The sequence below is a fragment of the Tigriopus californicus genome, chromosome 6 (genome assembly GCF_007210705.1).
Source record: "Tigriopus californicus strain San Diego chromosome 6, Tcal_SD_v2.1, whole genome shotgun sequence".
NCBI classification, from domain to species: domain Eukaryota; kingdom Metazoa; phylum Arthropoda; class Copepoda; order Harpacticoida; family Harpacticidae; genus Tigriopus; species Tigriopus californicus.
Window position 1 is genome coordinate 5,506,161 of NC_081445.1, and position 20,779 is coordinate 5,526,939.

At 43.3% G+C, this 20,779-nt stretch overlaps 3 protein-coding genes and 1 long non-coding RNA gene across 7 annotated transcripts; 2 read left to right on the forward strand and 2 right to left on the reverse strand.

The window, feature by feature from the left end:
- Positions 1-368: 368 nt before the first annotated feature.
- LOC131882830 (dual oxidase maturation factor 1-like) lies at positions 369-13,387 on the forward strand. 2 transcript variants are annotated; one of them, XM_059230108.1, is made up of 9 exons: positions 369-900; positions 6,200-6,588; positions 6,724-6,781; positions 10,539-10,722; positions 11,301-11,471; positions 11,543-12,002; positions 12,390-12,650; positions 12,802-13,163; positions 13,246-13,387. In XM_059230108.1, exons 2-9 carry the CDS (start codon positions 6,424-6,426, stop codon positions 13,289-13,291), a joined length of 1,707 nt encoding a protein of 568 aa, XP_059086091.1. In that variant the 5' UTR covers positions 369-900; positions 6,200-6,423; the 3' UTR covers positions 13,292-13,387. The 2 variants fall into 2 exon arrangements, with proteins under 2 accessions (XP_059086091.1, XP_059086090.1); XM_059230107.1 differs by lacking the exon at positions 369-900 and adding an exon at positions 3,489-4,263.
- A 112-nt stretch (positions 13,388-13,499) lies between these two features.
- LOC131882831 (haloacid dehalogenase-like hydrolase domain-containing protein 2) lies at positions 13,500-14,873 on the reverse strand. Of its 2 annotated transcripts, none has more exons than XM_059230110.1 (6): positions 14,646-14,873; positions 14,424-14,573; positions 14,150-14,327; positions 13,951-14,085; positions 13,825-13,889; positions 13,500-13,745 (listed from the first exon to the last, which is right to left on the reverse strand). In XM_059230110.1, exons 1-6 carry the CDS (start codon positions 14,793-14,795, stop codon positions 13,623-13,625), a joined length of 801 nt encoding a protein of 266 aa, XP_059086093.1. In that variant the 5' UTR covers positions 14,796-14,873; the 3' UTR covers positions 13,500-13,622. The 2 variants fall into 2 exon arrangements, with proteins under 2 accessions (XP_059086093.1, XP_059086092.1); XM_059230109.1 differs by having other exon boundaries at positions 13,951-14,088.
- Positions 13,983-20,257, forward strand: LOC131882833 (uncharacterized). 2 transcript variants are annotated; one of them, XR_009373537.1, is made up of 4 exons: positions 13,983-14,131; positions 17,239-17,370; positions 17,609-18,167; positions 20,120-20,257. It is a non-coding gene; the product is annotated as an uncharacterized LOC131882833 (long non-coding RNA). The 2 variants fall into 2 exon arrangements; XR_009373538.1 differs by lacking the exon at positions 13,983-14,131 and adding an exon at positions 17,029-17,096.
- On the reverse strand, positions 15,489-20,497 carry LOC131882829 (phosphatidylinositol 3,4,5-trisphosphate 3-phosphatase TPTE2-like). The gene is made up of 7 exons (XM_059230106.1): positions 20,203-20,497; positions 17,918-18,151; positions 17,555-17,835; positions 17,127-17,414; positions 16,160-16,460; positions 15,839-16,082; positions 15,489-15,763 (listed from the first exon to the last, which is right to left on the reverse strand). The coding sequence occupies exons 1-7, from the start codon at positions 20,495-20,497 to the stop codon at positions 15,565-15,567; spliced, it is 1,842 nt and encodes a 613-aa protein (XP_059086089.1). The 3' UTR covers positions 15,489-15,564.
- Between the last annotated feature and the right edge of the window lie 282 nt (positions 20,498-20,779).

The window sequence follows — 20,779 nt, forward strand, 5'->3', positions numbered from 1 at the left end:
CCGCGTTATGAACAAAAATGAGTAGATGTACAGTTGTATAATACATGTCTCCATTTCAAACCCGCAAGGTGACGTAGAGACTGTTCATAGTGGAATATATCGCTTCTCCACAGGGAGTGCTCTATAGTTCACCAGCACCTCCATTACTCTGATTATGGTAGCCCCAAGACGTTGGAAGAAGTACATGAGAGCAGGGGAGAAGAGGATGATGATGATGATGATGGACTTTGGTAGTAGTGGTTGCTGGCGCTCTCCAAACCCACCTTTGGCAGCTTCGTTGGTGGGGTGGGTGTTGCCGCCAAAGCAAGCGATAGAGCCCCAGAAAAATAGACATGCCTACTACGAACCAACGAACGAACGTAGGTATATACGCGAGAGCTCTCCGCGAGACACGATTCCCGCTCCCCATCGACTACATACTACTCACCTCTTCACGCACCTTGTTCGTCCCGAGTACTACTTACTACGGCTCTACAACAAGTCGGCAACACATGCATGGACAGACAACCAACGATCTTGGGACGTTGTTCGATTGAACTCAGTTTTAGTCATTGCCTGCTCGAAGTAGGTGGGTAGTGAGATCCCTCTCGATCCCTCTTCCCAAAATACTTCTCTGAAGAAGAAAACCAAGACGACGACGACCTCTACATAGGCCACACTTAGTACTTAAACACGGAAAAGTTTTAAGTAAGTGAGTTGCTTGCTTGTGCGCTACTATTTGACAACCACCCTTGACGAAAGTAGCTCGCGACGTCCAATCCTTGCCCGAAAAACCTGGCAACGCCCCCGTTTTGCACCGTAAGCCTTGTAAGACAAGATTGACCCCCGATCTTGGAGTTCATCCCGCTCATTCAATTCCTCTTCTCCAATCCCGCACGTCAGAAGCTCAATCTTTGCCAGGTAAGACCTCAAGACAAACCCAGCATTGTACTATAGCAGAGTCACTCAAAATCATGCATGGCAACATGAAAACACATGAACATGAACCAAAGGCCAACAATTTTCTCGATATGACTTATGGCATTTTGCAGCGAAAATCCTGTCGAATGCATTTTTCCCATTTCGGTTACATAATGGTTGAGCAAGATCATGGCCAGAAAAAGTTTGGTTGCAATCTCTGGAATTGAAACCACACGATCTATCAGAAAATAATCCGCGCCTTATTGGAAACAGCCAACTCGATTTGCTGATTAGCTTTTTGTAAGATCAGCGATGCCTTTGTTCATTCAGATGCTAACGGTTCATGCAGCGTTCAAATCAGGCCCATGTAATCACATTGGCCCTTTTGATTGAACCCTCTGCATTCCTTAGCTCCAAAAATGACGCCAAGATAATAATTGACCCGGGCCCTGATGCAACGCCAAGGATGCTCGAGACTGTAGAAAGATCAGTGATACGCACTCTGCGCTCTGCTTTTGGGGCGCAGTGCTCCGTTCAATCCGCAATCCTCGGGGCGCTGAATGCGCCAATGCTGCCATTCTCGAAGGATAAGATCAGATAGATACACATTGTTATCTCTCCCGTCTCTTTCTTTACCTTTGTACGTACTCACATTGTACGTAGTACGTACATACACAAAGTTCTGTGGATGAGGCACATACCAGCAAGTTGTCTTCGGTGGATGTGCACAAGTTGACTCGCCTAACGGGAACTCTTTCACCGCTCAATGACTTCCTCGTAATTTTAGCTTTGTTTCTTCATGGGTTTTCGGGTGGGGCGTTATACTTGTAGTGGGTTCATGTACCACTTTAGGAGGGACGAATGCCATTTTGACCGACAACTCATTCTAACGGACCGCTGTCTCATTCTCAGCTATGAATTGGGATTGGCTCGTCGGTCGATGGTTGAATGTCAAGCTCTCCATCCCCTCGTCGACTGCGATCTTTCTTGTGGTCTGACCTTGAGCACTACATTGGCTTGGGTCCTCTACGACAAAGAACTTCCAAATGGTACGCAGGTAGTGAGCCTGTCTCCTTTTGGTTTGGTAGCTCTCCGTTGGTAGTGGAGATGGTAGTGGAGGTGGTGGTGGCGCTGGTACATTTATTTAGCTAGCGAGCGTTGCCCGATGATGAAGCCTGTTTGAAAGGCGATCAGAATGATGATGTTCGCAGCTGTCGAATGCCAGAGAGGAGTCATCGGACCAAAAGGCCTGTGTGGTGGTATTGCTATTAATAGAAGAAATACCGGAATCCAGATGCAGCTAGGAAAACATGACACAGATCGGTCATGACAGTTGGTCTGTCGTTGATGGCTTATGTCAACTGTTAGTTAGTGGGTAGTTGGTCGAAAAGTCCGCTCAAAGAAATTCACAAGACATGAATACTCAGTTGTTCCGACTTAGCCAACCATGTAACCACCATAATATATGGGCGATTGGTTCTCGTTTATGTTGCGAGGCTAAATGGTATTAAGATCGTATGATGATGCGGGAGCGTCATCATCCCTTTGTTTTAGTCATCTGGCAATGAGACAAAGGGCTTGAACGGCGTATTAAAGAGTAAACCGAAATATAATAGTACATCGCATCTTCGAAAAGAGCAATCCTGAAAATTATGAGAAACGGTACGGTCGAACATTAATTCGTAAATCTTTATGTTGTAAAATTGTTCGTAGTGACTAGCTTCAGATGTTGACCTTGCTCTTCTAGAGATGTTCCAACCAGGCCTGTTGGTTGTTGACTTTGAAATTCCTATTAGAGTCGAACACGATCAGTCTTCGCCGAACTCGAGGATGACGATCTAAATGCGACTTTGGCCAGGCACGTTTTAAGAAACTTTCTTCGAGGCGCCTGAAGGCAATGCTAGCAATCTTTAACCAGAAACCTTCTTTGAGGCCTGAATCGAAAAATTGCATGCCCGCTTTAAGCTTTAAGCCTCCTGTCAAACAACGAATCGATCTGTGGGATGCGTCATACCCACTAAAATAACGCAATATCATAAACATTGTCGAAAAAAAAAGTTTGCCGTTCGTTGCAATGTCCAATGGCTGAGAACCGAATGGTCGATACATATCTTAACTTGTGTCTAATATTAAGCCACCTATTCCTGCCCCATAAAGTTACATGGAGGAAACCTTTGTTTGATTGTTCAAAATAGTCCACAAAGCCGAAGACAAGTTGCAAAATACCAGGATCCAATTTAATCTCTCGGTCACCCTGATTGCGTCACACCAGTTTGACGGGATCGGGATCGGGAATTCGGGACAGTCCGCCAATTTCGAGATTCGAGCGTCAACATCGGCGTTTTGGCGTCAAATGGAGCCTTCCCTGCCAGCAAGTACCAAGCTAATACTAACAGGCAAGTAGTGATTTTCGGATGGTTAGTCAGGCATTGAACATACACAGCCGCAATCTGTACTATGTTCACTGTTGGACGTCCACCACACTCCTGGCTTGCCATGCTGGATTTCACCGCCATGATGAAATAGTACAAGTCCCTTCTGTTTGAGTCTCATCCTCTCTGGTTCGTGAATCGTGACAGTGTACGAGCTGTGATTAAGTTGGGACAGGCCGATCAGGAGCCTGCCTAGAAGTACGATGAGCTCGAGAATCCATGTTTTTCCCGAGACTCTGAAGCAGACGAGTATCCCTTTTTTTAGCGTAGGATCCTAGTGGGCCTATTTCAGCCAAAGCAAACCACTCTCTACTTTCCTGCCTCACTTCAGACTCTGCGGAGGGGAGCGTGTAAGTTGTTGAGTGAGTGTGTGAGTGAAGAATGTACTTGTGTCTGTTTGGGCAGTCTTTCCTTAGTGCACTTCAGCTAAGGTTGTGTAGAAATCGGGTGAAGATCTCGTTTGTGAAGTGGTTTGTTCGAGGAATGGCTTAGAAGATCGCCATTGCCACGAGCCTCCTGGGATGCAGGCCTAGTGTGCCAATTGTTTGTATTGATTAAAGGTGTTGTGTCTGAGTTGAAAGGCTGATGAGGTGCAGAGAAAGTGATCAGTGAAGGTCTCCCGATAATGGATGTGACTTAGGATGTGATTGATTGAAGCCAACCATCCGTCCATCCATCCATCCGGTCGGTCGGAGAAGGCAGAGCTGCCCCATAATGACAACGATTCCGGTGGTGGTGGTGGAGGTGGTGGTGCTACACACGCCAAGATGAGGAAACGTCGGAGAGCTCTCTTGGTCCAATTGCTGCTCTACAAGACGATCGTCACGAAGCCCAGAAAAGTGGGACCTGTCTTGCTCCACAGACAATTACTCCCCTCTTCAGCCACCAAAACGTCTTTCACCCTCAGTTTGCCTCTCATCAGAGACCTCAGGTACGAATGGCTCATAGATGCCTCATAATAGCCTCATGGCGGCCTAGAAAAGATAGTACTTGAAATAAATCAATGCCTGCTAGTGGTTGGTCACAGTACCACCAGAAATGTTTTTGCAACCAGCTTTAACTGTTTGAGTGAAGCAGGAAAAGGGGACGATGGACATTGGACAAGGGCGAGAAGTGAGGCAAAGTGGGAGGTGATGTTGCAATTCTAAATACCACCTCCCTCGATCCTATCCATCCACCACTGACCATTGAACGTACGTATGTACGTAGAGAAGGTGCCACTGACTTGGTCGTCCAAAGGCATTGATCGATCTCGGATTCCAAAAGGACATCCAAGACGAACTTAATAGCTTCTTAATCGGTGTCCCAATTCAATGATCTCACGTTGTCGCGAGTCAGATCCAGAATGAACTACAAGAACGCAAGTGGAAAGATAGACAGATAGATGGATATACGTAGTAGATAGATAGATAGATCGAACCGACCAACTAACCAACCCTCCAACGGATTTCCTGATTGCCAACCACCAAAGTCATGAAAAATGAACCTGATGTGCCGACCCAAATGAATTATCTCCCACCTTGAACGATAATGGGTCTGGAGGACAGCACTTGGGCATAAGGACGACGAGTGGAAAGCGACATTGCTTGGAATGGTTTACACTGGAGAGATCGTCATACCAAAAAGAGCATCATCCCATTTCAAACTACTCACACATATTCATAACCACATCATTGAACAGATCATCCTCGTTGATTGCTGATTAGTGGATCGCTGCTTGGAATAGATGTTGATGCCAATCCAAAGGAGCTGTCGATGTTGTAAAGATTGCGGTAATCCGTGATCGAGTGGATTAGATTGGACAGTTAGACGGCGAACTTCCAATGAATACGTTCTGGTCATGGTGCTCATCGGACAATGGTTAAAAGTTCAAAAATACACCTTAATCGCCGGGACTCAATAACACTCTGAATGTGACAAATTCCCATGCCATAGCCTCAAACAAGAAGACTGATCTTGTACGGAATCTCAATGAGAATTTGCTTGCTTACCAGACGACAATACCAACTGACGACAGATATTGGTGATCCATTGTAGGTACGAGTCAGTGGTCAGTCAGTAATTGTCCGGATGGTATACATAAGAGGCAAACGTAAGGGGAAGTACGTACAGTGTACACAGATTCAGATATCTCTTCAGGGCTGTTCAGGCGTTGATGAAGGAAGTGGGCATCTTTGGAATCACGGGAGGGAACACAACAAACACCACAAAATTTGACTGGAAGCGATACTTTTCGTGACCTTGGAAAAAGGAGCCAACCAATCCAAGTACTCTTGCTGAATGTGGACTGATTGTTCCCTGACTTACTTCATTTTGGCGCTACCATGTCTTGGCCAATGGACATTCCATCATTCTCCCACTGATTTGGTTGTCTCGAGATTGAGTAAAAACCGAAATGATAACTATTCGTTTTGCATGAGAAACTTTCCCACATTGCATGAGCTGAAACAAAGAAGCACTCCAAGAAGACGAAATACTTTGACATTTCAATCCTGAAGGACAATCTATGACACTCGAGGTCTTGCTTATTTAGAGATGCAGGAATCAAGGAGCTGCTACTGCTATCGTATATGTACGTAGTGTATGTACATAGGTTTGACAAGGAGCAGATACCATCCGTTTTACTGAATAATTACGCTCACCAAGGTAAAAGAAGGCGGCAAACGGACTCTGTTCTTCGTATTGTTATAATGATCACGATAAAAATCCCAACAATCACGAGACGAATGTTGGAATCATATGATTGCCAAGCGAAATGAGCGACATGTTGTTAAAAGTGGCGATGTGTACATAAATCGAAAACAAAGCTGGCACTTGCTGGTTTGACATCAATTATCATACTCATTATTTGTCAATCTAAATTTCAGGTCAGCTTTGCACACGCATTTTCAACTCACACAACATTGCCTGTCTTCCACACCACCCCTCCCATTGTCATTAGCATTCGCAAGGACACGCCCTGCCATTCAAACACAGACAAGTCATTGCACTTCGTCATCAACTCCATCACCGCATACCGAGTCTTTGAGACCTTGCATCCCGTTACTAAGCTCAGGTTCCTCAACCATCCAAGCCAATCCTCCTCAACAAGATGAAGGGCTGGTTCGATGCCTTCCGCGAAAATGGCGGTCCCACTCTGTACACTCATGCTAACCGCACTCCGGTCATCGGTGATGTGTCCATGATCACGCTCTGTGTGGTCTTTGGAACACTCTACTTGGCCTTCTTTGTGATTTTCCCCGGCATCAGAAAAGAGGTAAGGAAATCGTCGGAACTTTCGCAAAACCACTCCATCCAACCTACTACCGGATTTCTGCCGAGAGAGAGCATAAACATGAGAAATGACCATGCCAAATCACGCTTTTAAACGCATTTGATGATTCCTTTTCAGCGATTCACCACTTTCCTTAGTGTGACTTTGAGTCTTTTCGTCGGAACCGCTATCCTCCGTAAGTCATTGCAATCGTATCTATATCCTTTATCTATCTATTCTGGATTTTTGAAGAGCTGAATGTTTAGAAATACTCCCTTGGACACAAAGAACTTGCAGTCAAAGTCTCTTTGTCCATGCCAGGTAGAATCAATGGCCATTAAATTGATTGTCCGCAAAAAAAAAGGTAACGGAAAGGGGACCTTTTGTTCGTCCCACTTCTCTCTTTCCGGTCTCCTTCGTCATTGGGTCAAAACAAGCCAGATGAGCAGTCGAATAGGCATCCATCCCATGCCTGCATTCATCCCATAGGGCCTTCACAACCATGAATTTTGTTGTGAGCTCATTCCCCGAACGTAGATCCCCAAGTTCCGTATCCAGTGGAGCTGATAATAGTTTTCACTAATGAAGGGATGGTGGCAAATTGTCGAGTTGAAAGGTTTTGAACCGCCATCGGGTGGGGAGGAGGGGGCAGATCGACTTTGATGGATGCGATAAGGGAAGATTTTTTGAATGTACATATCTCCACTGACAATCTGCCAAGATTCAAGGGCTCTGAAGAAGGGTGACTGCTTGGTGATGGATTCAACAATGAACTCATCGTATGATTGGTCCTCCCGTGAGGGAAGTGCAGGCGCACTCTTCTCTGAAGGCAAATATTCAAGGACGTCCGGGAGGGTGTAAACAAATGCGATTCAAAATCGAGTGCCGAACCGAATGGAAGAAAACAATTCTAAGGTGTTTTCCTTGAAAGACGATGTGCACATTTGTACGCACCATCGAGGCGGTCACAACATGGATCAAAATTGGCCATCGAATAACATCATGAGCTGGCAGTCCAATGAGAAACGATTGAACACTCTTTAGAATTAGCACGTACGGAACGAGCAATTGCTTTAGCTTATTTCGTTTGGAACGTTTATTTTGTCGTTGAACGTTTCCATGGAGCAATTGGTTTCCAAAGAAAATGCTATGAGAGGTGAAATTAACTGTAATTGCATAGAAAAAGAGTGCCTCTGTGAGTAAATTCAATGAATGGCATGAATTGCTTGCACACTTGCACACATCTAGAAGACGAAATATTATCAAAACAACTTCAGTAAAGCACATCTATTCGATGACTCATGGTTCAAACGCTTTGGAAATCATAAAGATGTTATTAGCTCTATAACGATGAGTGCACGAATGAAAAGGAATGAAAGTCATCTTGGGAATTCAAGGTCTTGATAGCGTATTTCAGCTTGGGTTGAACCCATCCCTTAATCTGTGACGAGTTATATATGTACTTTCAAACCCGTTTTTTCCTTGTTAAAACCAAAAAAACGTCCATTCTGTTTGAACTTTGAAATTATTTGTTAAGATGGGAGCACAAGTGGAATAAGAGTTCAAAGGTGGGGAGGTAACTTACGACAAAGGCAAGAGTCTCACGATCTTCCATCTTTCGACCTCACTTTAATCAATATGTAACAAAAAGCAAACCTGAACAGGGCCTACCTAAAGTAAAGACATTCACATTCATAAATATCTCTCTAGCCATGCTCTAGCCCATTAACCGCTGGATTAAGAGCAACCAAAATTATATCATAAGAAGTACACACAGGTGTGAATTTGTGCTTGAAAAACTGATAAGATCGATTGAAACCTTTTTGAGATATCGCTCTTTTAATGACATTTTTGTGTCGATTTGCCGAAGGATCCACTCCATATTCTTCATAACAGAGCTCCATTTCCCCTGGATTCAGGGTGACGTCCTGACCTGAAACTTCCACTGGGTCTTACAAAAACGCTTTGCCTCATCGTAATAATTTTTTGAATCAAACCCACCAGACACAATTTTGGTTGTTCGTTACCTAGTGGATAATGAATGGGCTAGAGGCATGTTTATGAATGTCCGAACTTTTGTTACGCCATGTACTCGTACACCCACTCGGTGGAAAGTAGTTTGTGTCCTTTAGTGGAGTATTTAGAATTTCATGTCACTTATGGATTCGACCCTTTCAGTGGATCCATTAATTCAAACAAAATTTCATTTTCTCGATGCCTACTTCCTTCCCCCGTGGACAAACTGAGAACATAAATTCAAGAAAACATAACTGTTTGACATTGCAGCATCGACGGTGCAGGTCTAATTTTGAAACAAATCGAAAAATATGTAAGCTGAACCACCTCTAGACCACACTGAAAAGAAACTAATACGAATTTCTTCCGTACTTGTGCCGATTTTGGCCTTTTAGGCCAGGCAATATTACCTGGATATTATTCTTGGGCTTCAGATTCTAGTATTTTGGAATCAATGAAAGTTTTTTTTTATGGCAGACCCATCAGAGAGTCCAATCAAAAGGGGAAGGGCCATGCTAGATAGCTAAATAGACTTCTCGTGACATACTAAGAACGAGAAACAGCGATGTTTGTGTTACTAGGAACATTTGAATATTTGCCAAAGGCAATGGAAAGGCGCTGAAATTCAATCTGACATGATCGGCCCAATCGTTCTGTCCAATTGAAGGCTGGCTCACAAAAGCTATGAGCGCGCACTCTGGCGTTCAGAACATGAAACCTTTTTCGCATGGCGTAGAGAAGCCTATTGATTGGCCTTACACGCAATGATGTGAATAAGGCGAAAAAGCAAAGATTTGAACGGTGAATAACCTCAATCTCTCGCGGCCGGAGTGGAAAGTTATTGCAACATGGACCAACCATTGCTTTGTATGTACTTTATGAACCCCTTTCTGTTCATGAATGAAACTTGAAAACCCGGGGCCAATTGAAAGATATCTTTATTATCGCCATGCTCTTACGTTGATTCGCTCTAGTGTCGATGATTCTGAGCCTAAAAAGTATCGAAAGCCAGGTGAATTCCATCGCAGCTTCAAAAGAGCATTCATTGAACTTTGATATTTCCAAATCAGAGCCCTAATTGCCCAGGGCAATAAAAGTGAGTCAAGGAACACCGCAGATCATTTCTAGCTTGTATTTCCAAAGTTATGCAATAGAGTGGCTAGCAGGTAGACGGAGATAAATTAATGTTGTATTCAGCCTCGTCATTCGATTAAATTGATGACTAATCGAGTAAGACGAGGATTTCTTTTAGAGTGGCTTTGGAATAAGATCTAGGTTCTGGTATAACGATGATGATGATAATGATGAAGAAGAAGAAGAACATGACGAATAAAATGATGATGGTGCAGGAGCATCAAGGAGTCTTTGTATCGTGAAATCCGGGTTCATGATAGCAGACACGAGAAGCATGACAAACGTATTCACGCCATGATCAAATTCTCAGAAGCAATTCAAGCAATTTGAGTGTTCAATGTTGGCTGGGTTGAACTTGTTACTCGGACAACCTTCTCAAAGATGGATGAGAGGTTGCGGTCCATAAATAAGTAGTAATCTATAAAATGATTTTTGTTTCATTTTGTCACAAGGCCTAGTCATGAACCATTACGAATGAATGAATGTACACTCCGTTTGTACTCTGTGATTGTGAGGCACTGCTGGTTAGGATGTTAGTACACCAACCAAGATGGTTCAAATCCGTTTGCGCTTTGGAATGTGTCTCAGGAATGGCATTTAGAATTGATCTTTGAGTCATTCGGCTAACCAAATATCAATCGTCCGTCCATCCTCTGACTGGTTTCGTCTGGCGATCTATTTCACCAAGGTGTGACTACTGAATCGTGAATATCATTGAACTTGTTTTTTTTCGAAGAGACTTACATCGTATGGATCGTATTTACTGTACATACTAACATTGTTTCGCTTGTTCTCCTTTTCAGTTGGCAATAATGGAAGCTCATGGCACATTGCGCAAGCCGAGGTTTCCAGTGCCTACCGTGCCTTTTCTAATGAGAAACTCATGGGGAAGGTGGGCGTCTACATTGGACTGGCCCATGTCAATGTGACCTTGGAAGCCATGCCCATCTATTACAACACCTCCATGGACATTAACTTCAACGAGAGGTGAGCTAATTTGCAGATCCGTGTTTAATCCAGATGCCAAGGGCGTATTTTTCTCGCACCGACACCTGGTCGGTCAAGAACTTTCCAAGGAGTAAACGTCTTGTGGAATGGCATCGTCTCATTATTTATGGACAAAAATTGAGGGAGCAAAAGTTATTACTTCGGGTAAGGAAATACCCTGAGAACGATCTACGACTTTGGATTTGTAAACAAGGTCTTCATTTGAATAGACTTGCCACTTCCCACAGAAAGTCAATTGATTTTGTTTTGCCATTAATGTAGGTACCCGTGGATTTTGATAATAACTGTGTGAAACTGTTTGAAAATTCGGCAAGAGCATCTGGTGTAAAGTTACACAACCATTAAATGGCATTTTTGTGAGCTATCTTGTACAAAAGGTCACTATTGAAACCCCTCTTTAAATCGCGAATTCATCGAAATATTACGGCTATATTAAGAAAATAATTTGCAAGTCTAGGCTCAGATGAGCATAATGTTGAACCCCATCAAAGAAAGGCCTGCCTAAAGATTGTTTATGCATTCGTTCAATATTTCATAATCTTAACACTTTGTTCAAGATTTGAATGGGGCGGACCCACTCAACTGGCCGATGAATACCGCCACGCCCTTATCAAAGGCTTACCGTTCCCCATTTTGACTGTGGCAGAATACCTGGCTGTCGACGCTGAGGGTTTCTGTTGGGGTCGGAGTTACCGCGAGGCCGGATATTTCACATCGATTTTCCTCTGGTAAGAAAGGCTAGACATCAAGCGAGCACTCTACGTAGTTTTAAAACCTCAAACTGGTATTTTGTTAACAGGACCTCGTTCGTTCTCTGGATCGTGATGAACATCTTGTTGGTGGTTGTCCCTCGTTATGGTGCCTACATGATGACCATGACCGGGTTCATGATGGTGTTCTCCACTCTGATCTACTACTGGCTTTTGCCCAATAAAGCGCTTCTGATCCACGTCGAAGACGTGACCTTGTCCTTTGAACTGGGATGGTGCTTTTATCTGGTCCTGATCGCCGGCCTCATCTGTATGGCCATTGGCGGCTCCATCTCCATGATCGACCTCATCTACCCGCACAAGTTCTCGACCATCCTCGAGATGGACTACGGCACGCCATTCGACCGCCACACCATTATCGAAGACTCCCACGAGACAAAGAAAAAGAAGAAAACCTTGCCCAAGTTGGAAGAGCCCGCGTCCGTGGGATTCGGAGGTCTCCTCCGCCGTTTGTCCAAACGGGATCGCAGCTCCGATCCCAATCAAGGCGTGAGTTTCCACAAGCGGAACATCTGAGGGTTGGACAGACAAGCGGGCTGACATTTGTGAAGAAAAGCATGTTACACCTGTCACTCAGCAGTCAGTCAGTCAGTCAGTGTGCGTGTGTGTGTCTGCGTGTCCTTTGAGGGTGGTCTTCGAGGAACCTATGCATGACGTTTATTTCTCCCATGGGCTTCCCTTCACTCTTCGAAACTTGGTGATCACTTTTCAAAGGCCTTCTCAGGAACTGTCCACTAACACTTTGATCTACCGGGTACTGGACTAGTTCTCGATCATTATCAAATGCATGTTTCGTCTATGAAATCTAATTAACCAATGAATTGATGGATTGAGCGAGTGTCAAACCCACAATGATGTGCCTTTGTCCTATTCCAGGCTCATGATAATTACGCATTTGAAATGGAAGCTCCCAAATCACCGTGGCGTTATCCCCACTTGATGTTCCGTGATAGTCGCAAAAGCAACAAGAGCGTGTCCTTCAAGCGGGATCGAAACCATCTGGAGCTCCCTGGACAAGGGCCATTTGGCATCATGAAACGCACCGACTCGAAAGATTCATCCTGCTCCTCGCTAGGCTCCGTTCCACACCATACACGAGATGATCTCAGAGCCACCAATTCAGTTCCACCCTTCCAAGTAAGCGCACGTCCAATGAGACCTTGAACATAGATTTGACGACGCATAAAAAAGCAGGGACATTTTTCAGAACTCTCACGAAACCTTGCCTACCCGTCCCTGTACTTCGTAAAGAGAAATGCTAATGAATTGAGTTTGTACTTTTTTTTAGAAGTTTCATAGGACAGACAGCGCTGAAAGTTCCAACTCGAGCTTGGCATCATTTGGAGGGCTCTCTGGTATCTTGTCCAGAGCCAATTCCAAACACAAGCAAAAGGGCATTTCCGATAAGAACCAGGTGACTCTCGTGGGTCATACTCACGTTGCTGTGGAACGCGCTGATAGTGGTCAAAGTGTCATCAGTCGAGGTTACGTGGTCACTCCAGGAGAAGGAGGCGTCACGGTGGTCAGCACAGGGGGCGGACCGTCAAGTGGGGGCGTCGGTGTCACGCACCAGAGCTATGGGGACGTGAAAAATGACGAGGTGGCAATTATTGTTAGTGGTCGAAAGGACTCGGTAACTGAGGCAAAGCGGTAGGTTGAATGCCAACTTTAACCATACCCAACGATGATGTTATTTTCGAACTAATTGATTTTTCTTTTTTTCTTAATCCAGACGCAATTCTGCAGAACATCAGCGGTCCGAAGCATCTATGTGGTAAAGAAACAATTGAAAGAAGCAAGAAAATAAACCTAAATCGGGGGAGGTTTGATCCCAACGATAAAAAGGTCATCTCCTCACAACAGTCCCCCAAACTCACTGCCAGTTACAACCAACTACAACTTTGACTGCCTTCAATACATAGGATCAAATTAGAAACCAACTGCCAGTCTTAATTACCGCCATGTATTTATGATTCAAGTGAGCAGTGCGAACAACATGACTCCGTATATTCATAATTCATTATTGTTCCATCTTAATGATAACAAAACATCACGCTCGATATGTAATAAACAGTAACGTTACTATTCATAACAGAGTATCGTAAGACCTCAGCTATTGGAACTTAAATACTCCTCTATTAATTTGGGGAAACTGTCAAAAACTAAATCCGGAGGTTGAGCGACTTTTTCTTCATCGCCATCCGAGTATTTTCCAGTTTTTACCAAAGCTCCCTGTAAAAGATGTTCACCTATTCATTAAAGATCTCTTGGTTGATTGTCGAACAAACTACGAGCTTAAAATTGATCAAACCTTAAGTCCAGCTTCTTGGGCACCATTTATGTCATCTTTTACATCGTCCCCGATCATCAGGGTATCTATTTCCAGAGAGCATTCTTACAAGACGGAACGAACCACAACAAGACAAAATCAGATTACCTTCCAATCTTAAAGAGTTGAGTGAAACATTTCGACCTTTCAAATGCTCCAAAGCGGATCGGAAAAACTCTTTTTCCGGTTTCCCAACGACAACCGCTTTTTCACCCGTGGAGTATTCCAATCCGGTTACAAAACCTCCTATTGTAAAACAGCATCTGAAGGGTTGGCAATTTGTTGAGAGGTATGTTGATTAACTTACCCGGACCGAGGGCTAATCCTGCCGATGTCCTAAAATATCGAGCCTTGTGAATTGCTATGAGAGAGGCCCCGCCCAAAACTAAATTGAAAGCCTCAGTCAAGGTGTTATAATTGAACTTTGAAGGCGCGAGGCCTATTACAACAGCATTCGGATTGTCTGTTGATACATCTTGAAAATCCTGCAAAAGGTATTTCAGTGGTCATGGACCCAGGTTAAATTGACATTGAACTTTGTTCAAACTAAGTCTCAAATCAGTCCTGGAGCCGCTGTGTACCTCCAAGGCTTCCTCTTCCAGGAGAAGCATTGGCCTCAATTCTTGGCTCACAATCAGCCTTTTGGCGGCAGAGAGGGAGCTATAAATTTCCTGAGATGTTACATCAAATCCGAGTTTATTCAGACGGTGACAAAGTCGGATCTGTGATTCCTGGAAGGATTTTGAAAGGACAAATCATTGAGTGTATCTTGTTCATCACGGCTGACAAGGTTTGATTCTTACTTTGGTGGTGTTTGTTACAAACTGAAACGGAATTTTGTGCTCGCGCAAGAGTTGAACGGCTTGTACTGCACCGGGAATGGCCTCATTGTCAATATGAATGGTTCCACTCAGATCAATGAGCAATGCTTTGATTTTAGAGAGGCCTTTCATTTCTCGTCGCTAAAAACGATTACCATGGACACTGTCCATAAAACCCAAACTCCATTGTTTTCTTTCATTCAGGGAGTCTGTAATGGTGAATTGGAAAACATTTTCGAATGCTTGACATTCTCGTGGTTTTTAAAATAAAAACTAAAAATTTTCATACTCAAACTACATATGTAAGAATATGGGAAGGTATAGACATTTGGGTTGTGACCTCAGAACCAAAACATGTATGTGACAAGGGAATCCATAAGGGATATCAAGTAAAGGAAATATGTGGTCTGGCACCCTGATTTTGGGCATTTTGAGGAGCGAGAACTAAGACAAATGTCACAGTCGACTCACACCATCTGCCCATTGAATTTTAATAATCGAGTCATATTGAGGGAGCTGTGCGACAAAACCCAACAAAATGAACATATTTGGTGTAATTTGGTGATCGCACTATCAAAGTGGCTCAATACCGTTTAGACATTTGCTTAGACAAGCAAGAAAAATGAAATAAATGTCATAATTAATGCATGCACAGTGCGGTTTGGGTGGGCATGTTGTCTTTGATTTTACTCCATGGAATAACGTCAGTTGTTCATGAACGCGTTCACTTGACAAGTCCTATTGGTTACGAAAATTGGCCATCTTCTCCTGTTCATCAGCTGGCGCCAAATTTTCGAAAAGGAATCAACGAGAAAAGAAACGTGGTGCCGATAAATGATTTCTTAGCTGTACGCTCAAATTCACAACATGAACAAATATGGATTTTTATGCACATCGAACATCAACTGATGACTTTAAATATGATATCAATCTCAAAGTTTTCTCGATATATCTTCCAAGTTGTCTCTTTATGTGAGTTGTCAATCTCTTCTCGTTTCAACACCAGTCTTCTTTGCTCACTCTTCATTGGAACGTAGGACACTTTCTTGTAATCCAAGGATTCTTGCCCGCCATCCAGATCAATAAAAAACGTGTGAAACCTAAAGCAAAAATAGAATCGAAGAAAATCGCGAAGCCAATATGTACTACCATAATACTTCTCCCTGTATACTAACCAAAAGAAGAATGCGCAATGTTCGTAGATCTTGGGAACGGTACTACTACTGCAAAAGAACTTGATTCGGACATCGTTGGCGAACTTGGGACATTTTGGGGTAATGATTGTGAGGCAATCTGTGGCTCGGTCATAGAGCCAAGATTTGGTGGGGTCGTCATTGGACAAATACAAGCAACTGGTGCGACCCATTGCAATTTGGAACGACAGGTCCGAACCGTCGCCTGCTCCAACCCTACGAATCCCTGAAACGAGTTTAATTTATCCATGAGAGGATTTCCACTTCGACTAACAAGCCGGATATACGTCCGAGATGGAGTACCCGATATTTTCATGCGCTCCATTTTCATCCAGATTTTCTCTGGGTAGATTTGACGGAGATTCCGCAGCTTCTCGAAATAAGTCACGTATCGGATTTGACTGGCCGTCTCCACCCCTTGAAATTGCTTGGACACGTTTCGATCGGTTCTTCTCTGGCCAAAGAACTCCAGGGATGTCATGGCATCCTTAAATATTTCGAACTCGATCAGCAGGATGCAGATCATCGTTCCAGTACGGCCCTTGCCACCTTTACAATGGACTGCGATAATGTTGTCCTCGTCCTCACACAACCAATCAACCACCTAAGAGATCAAAACAGTCACTCAGGCCACACCAAATCAGAATGAAGAAGTATTAATTCAATATAAACCAAGCACACCAAAAATTGCAATTTACGCCATCGGCATCAGGAAATGAACACTGATCCGAGTATGATTCAAAAAAGGTTCAACCGGATCCGGCGCTTAAACGTGGTTACAAATGTTTCACGTATGCTCTCTAAACTTTTAATGGCACTTCCTGAAACTTGTTCAATTGTCATCATCAACTTTCAAGGAGACACTTTCATTCTTTGAAAAGCCCAATCTAGAGGGCTAGTCCAATCCGGTACACTATTTGATAGTCGATCTTGTTGAACAAAGGCCAATTTAAATCGTGGTCACCACATACATTTTCACGAAACTGATTAGAGAGTGAGACTAAGCTTTGAAATGATTCTGATTGAATAGGTTCCTGTGTTCTACGGCATTTTTCAAAGCTTGTTTTAAAAGACTTTTTTTCTTCTTTTTTTGTCCACAAATGGGATCAAAAGCATACTTAAAACTTGCCTAATAACAAGTGAAGAACAATATGGAACTTGGATTCTGATTTGAGTTTCTCTTTCAATCATGGGTAAATTTCGCGTTTAGAACATGCGGCAACAAAGTTCAATCAAAAATGTAGGTACAAATGTCCAAAGGGACACTTACCTCGTCCACAAAGTCCACCATTTCATTGACAGTGGGCACGTTGTGATCGTCAATGGGCCACCGGTAGACGCGATTGTGAAACCAGGAATCATTGTACGTTCTTTCATTGCAGAGGTTGTACACCCGATAGTTGGAACCGTGATGCTTGTTGAGAAATGCGGACACTTCCCGAATTGGATTCCGATACCAAGACATGATTCCTGAACTGGGGAAGCTCATGGCGATGATCCTTGAGGTGACATAGGTAAGATCTAGATCAACTCCCCCATGTTGATAGCGTCTTTTATTCTGAAATCATCGTACTAATTCAATTGTCACCTGATATGTTGGAACAAAATGCATTTCCGGGATTTCGGGGATTCACGCCAACCATTGCTCAAGTTTCCATGTCGTTTAATCTCAAAATTGGGTCTTCAGGATCCCCTTACCTGTGACACTTTTTGACGTATGGCTCTTTTGATATGATACTGCTCTGTGTACAGGCGAATGAGCCGAATGAGCCGAAGGAATCGGAAGATCCTCATGAGAACCAGGACCTTGGTGAAATTCAAAAATTCAATATCTTCCTCGGGATCACAGCTTCCGTTGGGAAAAGCTCCATTTGCAATGGAATTTTCTATGACAATGGTGTAAACAAGAGAAATGGAGCACGTGGCCAGGACGATGACAAAATCTGATATGTTGAACCAATGCTTCCAAGAGAAGAACACTGCCAAGAGAAGACAAATGGTATTGTATTTTCTTAAAACGAACATTTATTGGGATAAAAAAGGCCCCAAGTTATTTTTCACCTTTGGGACTGAGTGCGAATATGCGGATCCCAACCTCGAGAAAGAAAATGGACGAGATTCCGAGTTCAATGAACTCAATGATGCGAGACGTCAGGGTTGGTGGGCAATCGATGATAATATCCGTGACTATAAGGAAGCTATCCACAATGACCAGGACGAAGCTGAACAATCGGAAAAGTAGGGATTGGATCACAAACCGGAGGGTGCACCATCGGATGTAGTTGCAATTGCAGCCTAAAACAAAGCAATGGTAAACTTTCTAAAGTTGGCAGATATGAAGATCTAAGAGACAGACCTTTTTGTCACTCGAAATCAAAGTTGGAAAAAGCTCTTATAGATTTGATCAAGTCATAAAAAATACGTGTCGCCACAATTTAGATGGATGCAATTTGCAATAAGCTCTTTCAAAAAAAAGTGTTTGATATGACAGTTTTTGGTATAACAGTATCTAGCCAAGATGGCTGGTTAAGGGAGAAGAGGCTGAGCGACTTAGAACGATTTTTCATGTGTCCAGTGCATTTTCTAGCAATGAAGTTGTGTCGGGCGGGCGCTTAAATAATTCCAATGGCTTTAAGAGCTTGTAAGTATTTCAGAACTTCAGGGCAGTTATCAATTGGAACTCTAGATAATGGGGTTAAATGAGGATTTAAACGCCCTCACTGCCTCTGATCATGGTCGACACATCTGCTTTCTTTAGGGAGAGGACAGAGTCTAGATTTTTCTTTTAAGTGTTCAGCACTTAACTCAAAGATTACTACTTTCGCTCGAGTCTCTTTTCGCGAGAAGCCTCACCACGAGGTGAAAAAATGGGACAGTAACCATAGCCACGAGCAACAGGATGTAACCCTGAAGCTTTGTCCTTGTTGTACTTTCCATTCCCCTCAAATTCATATACGGTATATTATCATGTCCTAAACCAGGGACTCTTTGCTCTAGTGTCCTTGCCCAAACCCACATAAGCTTTAAAAATAAGTGTATCCATTAGGATAATGCTTGGAGCGTCCAGTAAGATCATGTCTAAATTCAAGAACCTCTTTGCATGGAAAAATCTCCACGGAGAGGCTCAATAATCCGCTAGTAAGAGGAGTACTTATTGTCCATGGAGAGGCCTTCGAGCTCAAATTTAGCTTTCTGGGCCGTACATCCCATCAGTTGAATCGATTCGTTCTGGTGCATGACATGAGGCAACAACTTCTAGTTCTAGCCTTACTACTGGGGATAAGCCCTCTGGCAAATGCATACAGTTTTGAATATTGTCTCATTGGTGATGATGAATCGGCGCTTCCCTTTGACACCAAATTGTCCATGGCTTGAATAACGAGGGCCGCCATGTACAGTGCGAACGTGCCACAAATTCATTTCGGTTTTTGTTGCTCAATTATATGATTTACTCGCACATGATGCTCTTGCTCACTTGACCAATCGCAAAAAGCACCATTGTTGTATTTGTCCTAAGTTTCATTTATTCTGGAACCATTCCTTGAGCATGAGGTTGTGGCATGACTAAACCCTCTTCTGGTAGGATGACCATTTTGGTCGGGTAATCAAAAATCTCTTTCAAAAACCAGTGCAGTAGTTTAAAAATGATACATCCGCTGTTTTTAGTAGTCCAACAGAAGGGTAGAATTTTTACAAAAGGTCTCTCATCCGGAGAAAATAACGCATTTTTGTCATGGCATTGACGAAATTTGAGACTTACTGCCATCATTTCTACCAGATTTCCCCTTTACGGTAGCCAACATTTCTAAAGCTCCAAGAACAAACGGCGATATCAACAACAAGTTGCAAATATGCAAATCATAAAAGATGCCGTTTTGTTCAAGTGTTCAAAGATTTTAAAATGTTGGCTTATCTCGAACAAAATTCCATGTAAAAAACCGTCATGTAATGATTTAGGATGTCACACTTTCGGCTTTAAAACAGCGTCTTTTGTTAGCAATTTATAATCTTTTTATGATGCATCAAAACTATACCAAATAGTATTGGTTCGGCTTTAGCATAGCGGAAAAAATACAAATGGTCGGAACAGCTAATCATTTTGAATGATAAAAATTTATCTGACTGGACAATTTACTCCATTTTTGTCGGCCCTTAAATCATGTTTTGCACATTTGGATGCACTCTGGAAAGCTAAGAAATCTGACACTTGAGTTTAAGTGGATGAAAATTGTCGACCACTGAAGATGCTTCGTCTCTTTTTAGATCGATTCCAATTCAACGAGCCACATCCCAATTGAGATCCCAAGGGCCAGAGAGAATGAGGGCGATGAGGCCCGTCGCTTTACCTTTGTGAGGCGGTTTACTCGGATCATTGAACGAGCTGATATCTTCGGCCTCGAGCTCCTCCAACTCGATTTCCTCGGCCAGGTTATAATTGTTATTGTCCTCCATAAGGAAGAACTTTGTGTTGGAGATGACATCCTCATTGTCCTGATCCTTGAATCGGACGTTCATGGACATGGCCGTGGATCCCCGGCGATCCTTAGCTCGTGCCAGGGCTTTGTTCTTTTGGAACATGCGACCCTTGGGATCGTTGTCTTCCACGGAGTTCGTGGGCACTTGTTGATACTCGGCCATCATGTCGATTGATTGTGCTTTATTAATACTTGCCCACTTCACCACACACTCACACTGACACGATGACACCCACAAGTCCTCTTAATGATATGTAATGATAAAACACCTGATCCATGTCAATGAGATGCAAATCCACGCCCAGAATCTTATTCACTCACGCCTTGTTCCTCGAAGTGGAGCAAAGGAACTGCGAATCACTGGAATACACTTCACAAATGACAGTAGGTTGACATTTTGACGGCGTGCAACTCTCTTTGTCCATGAACATTTGACCCCTGTGGGTGC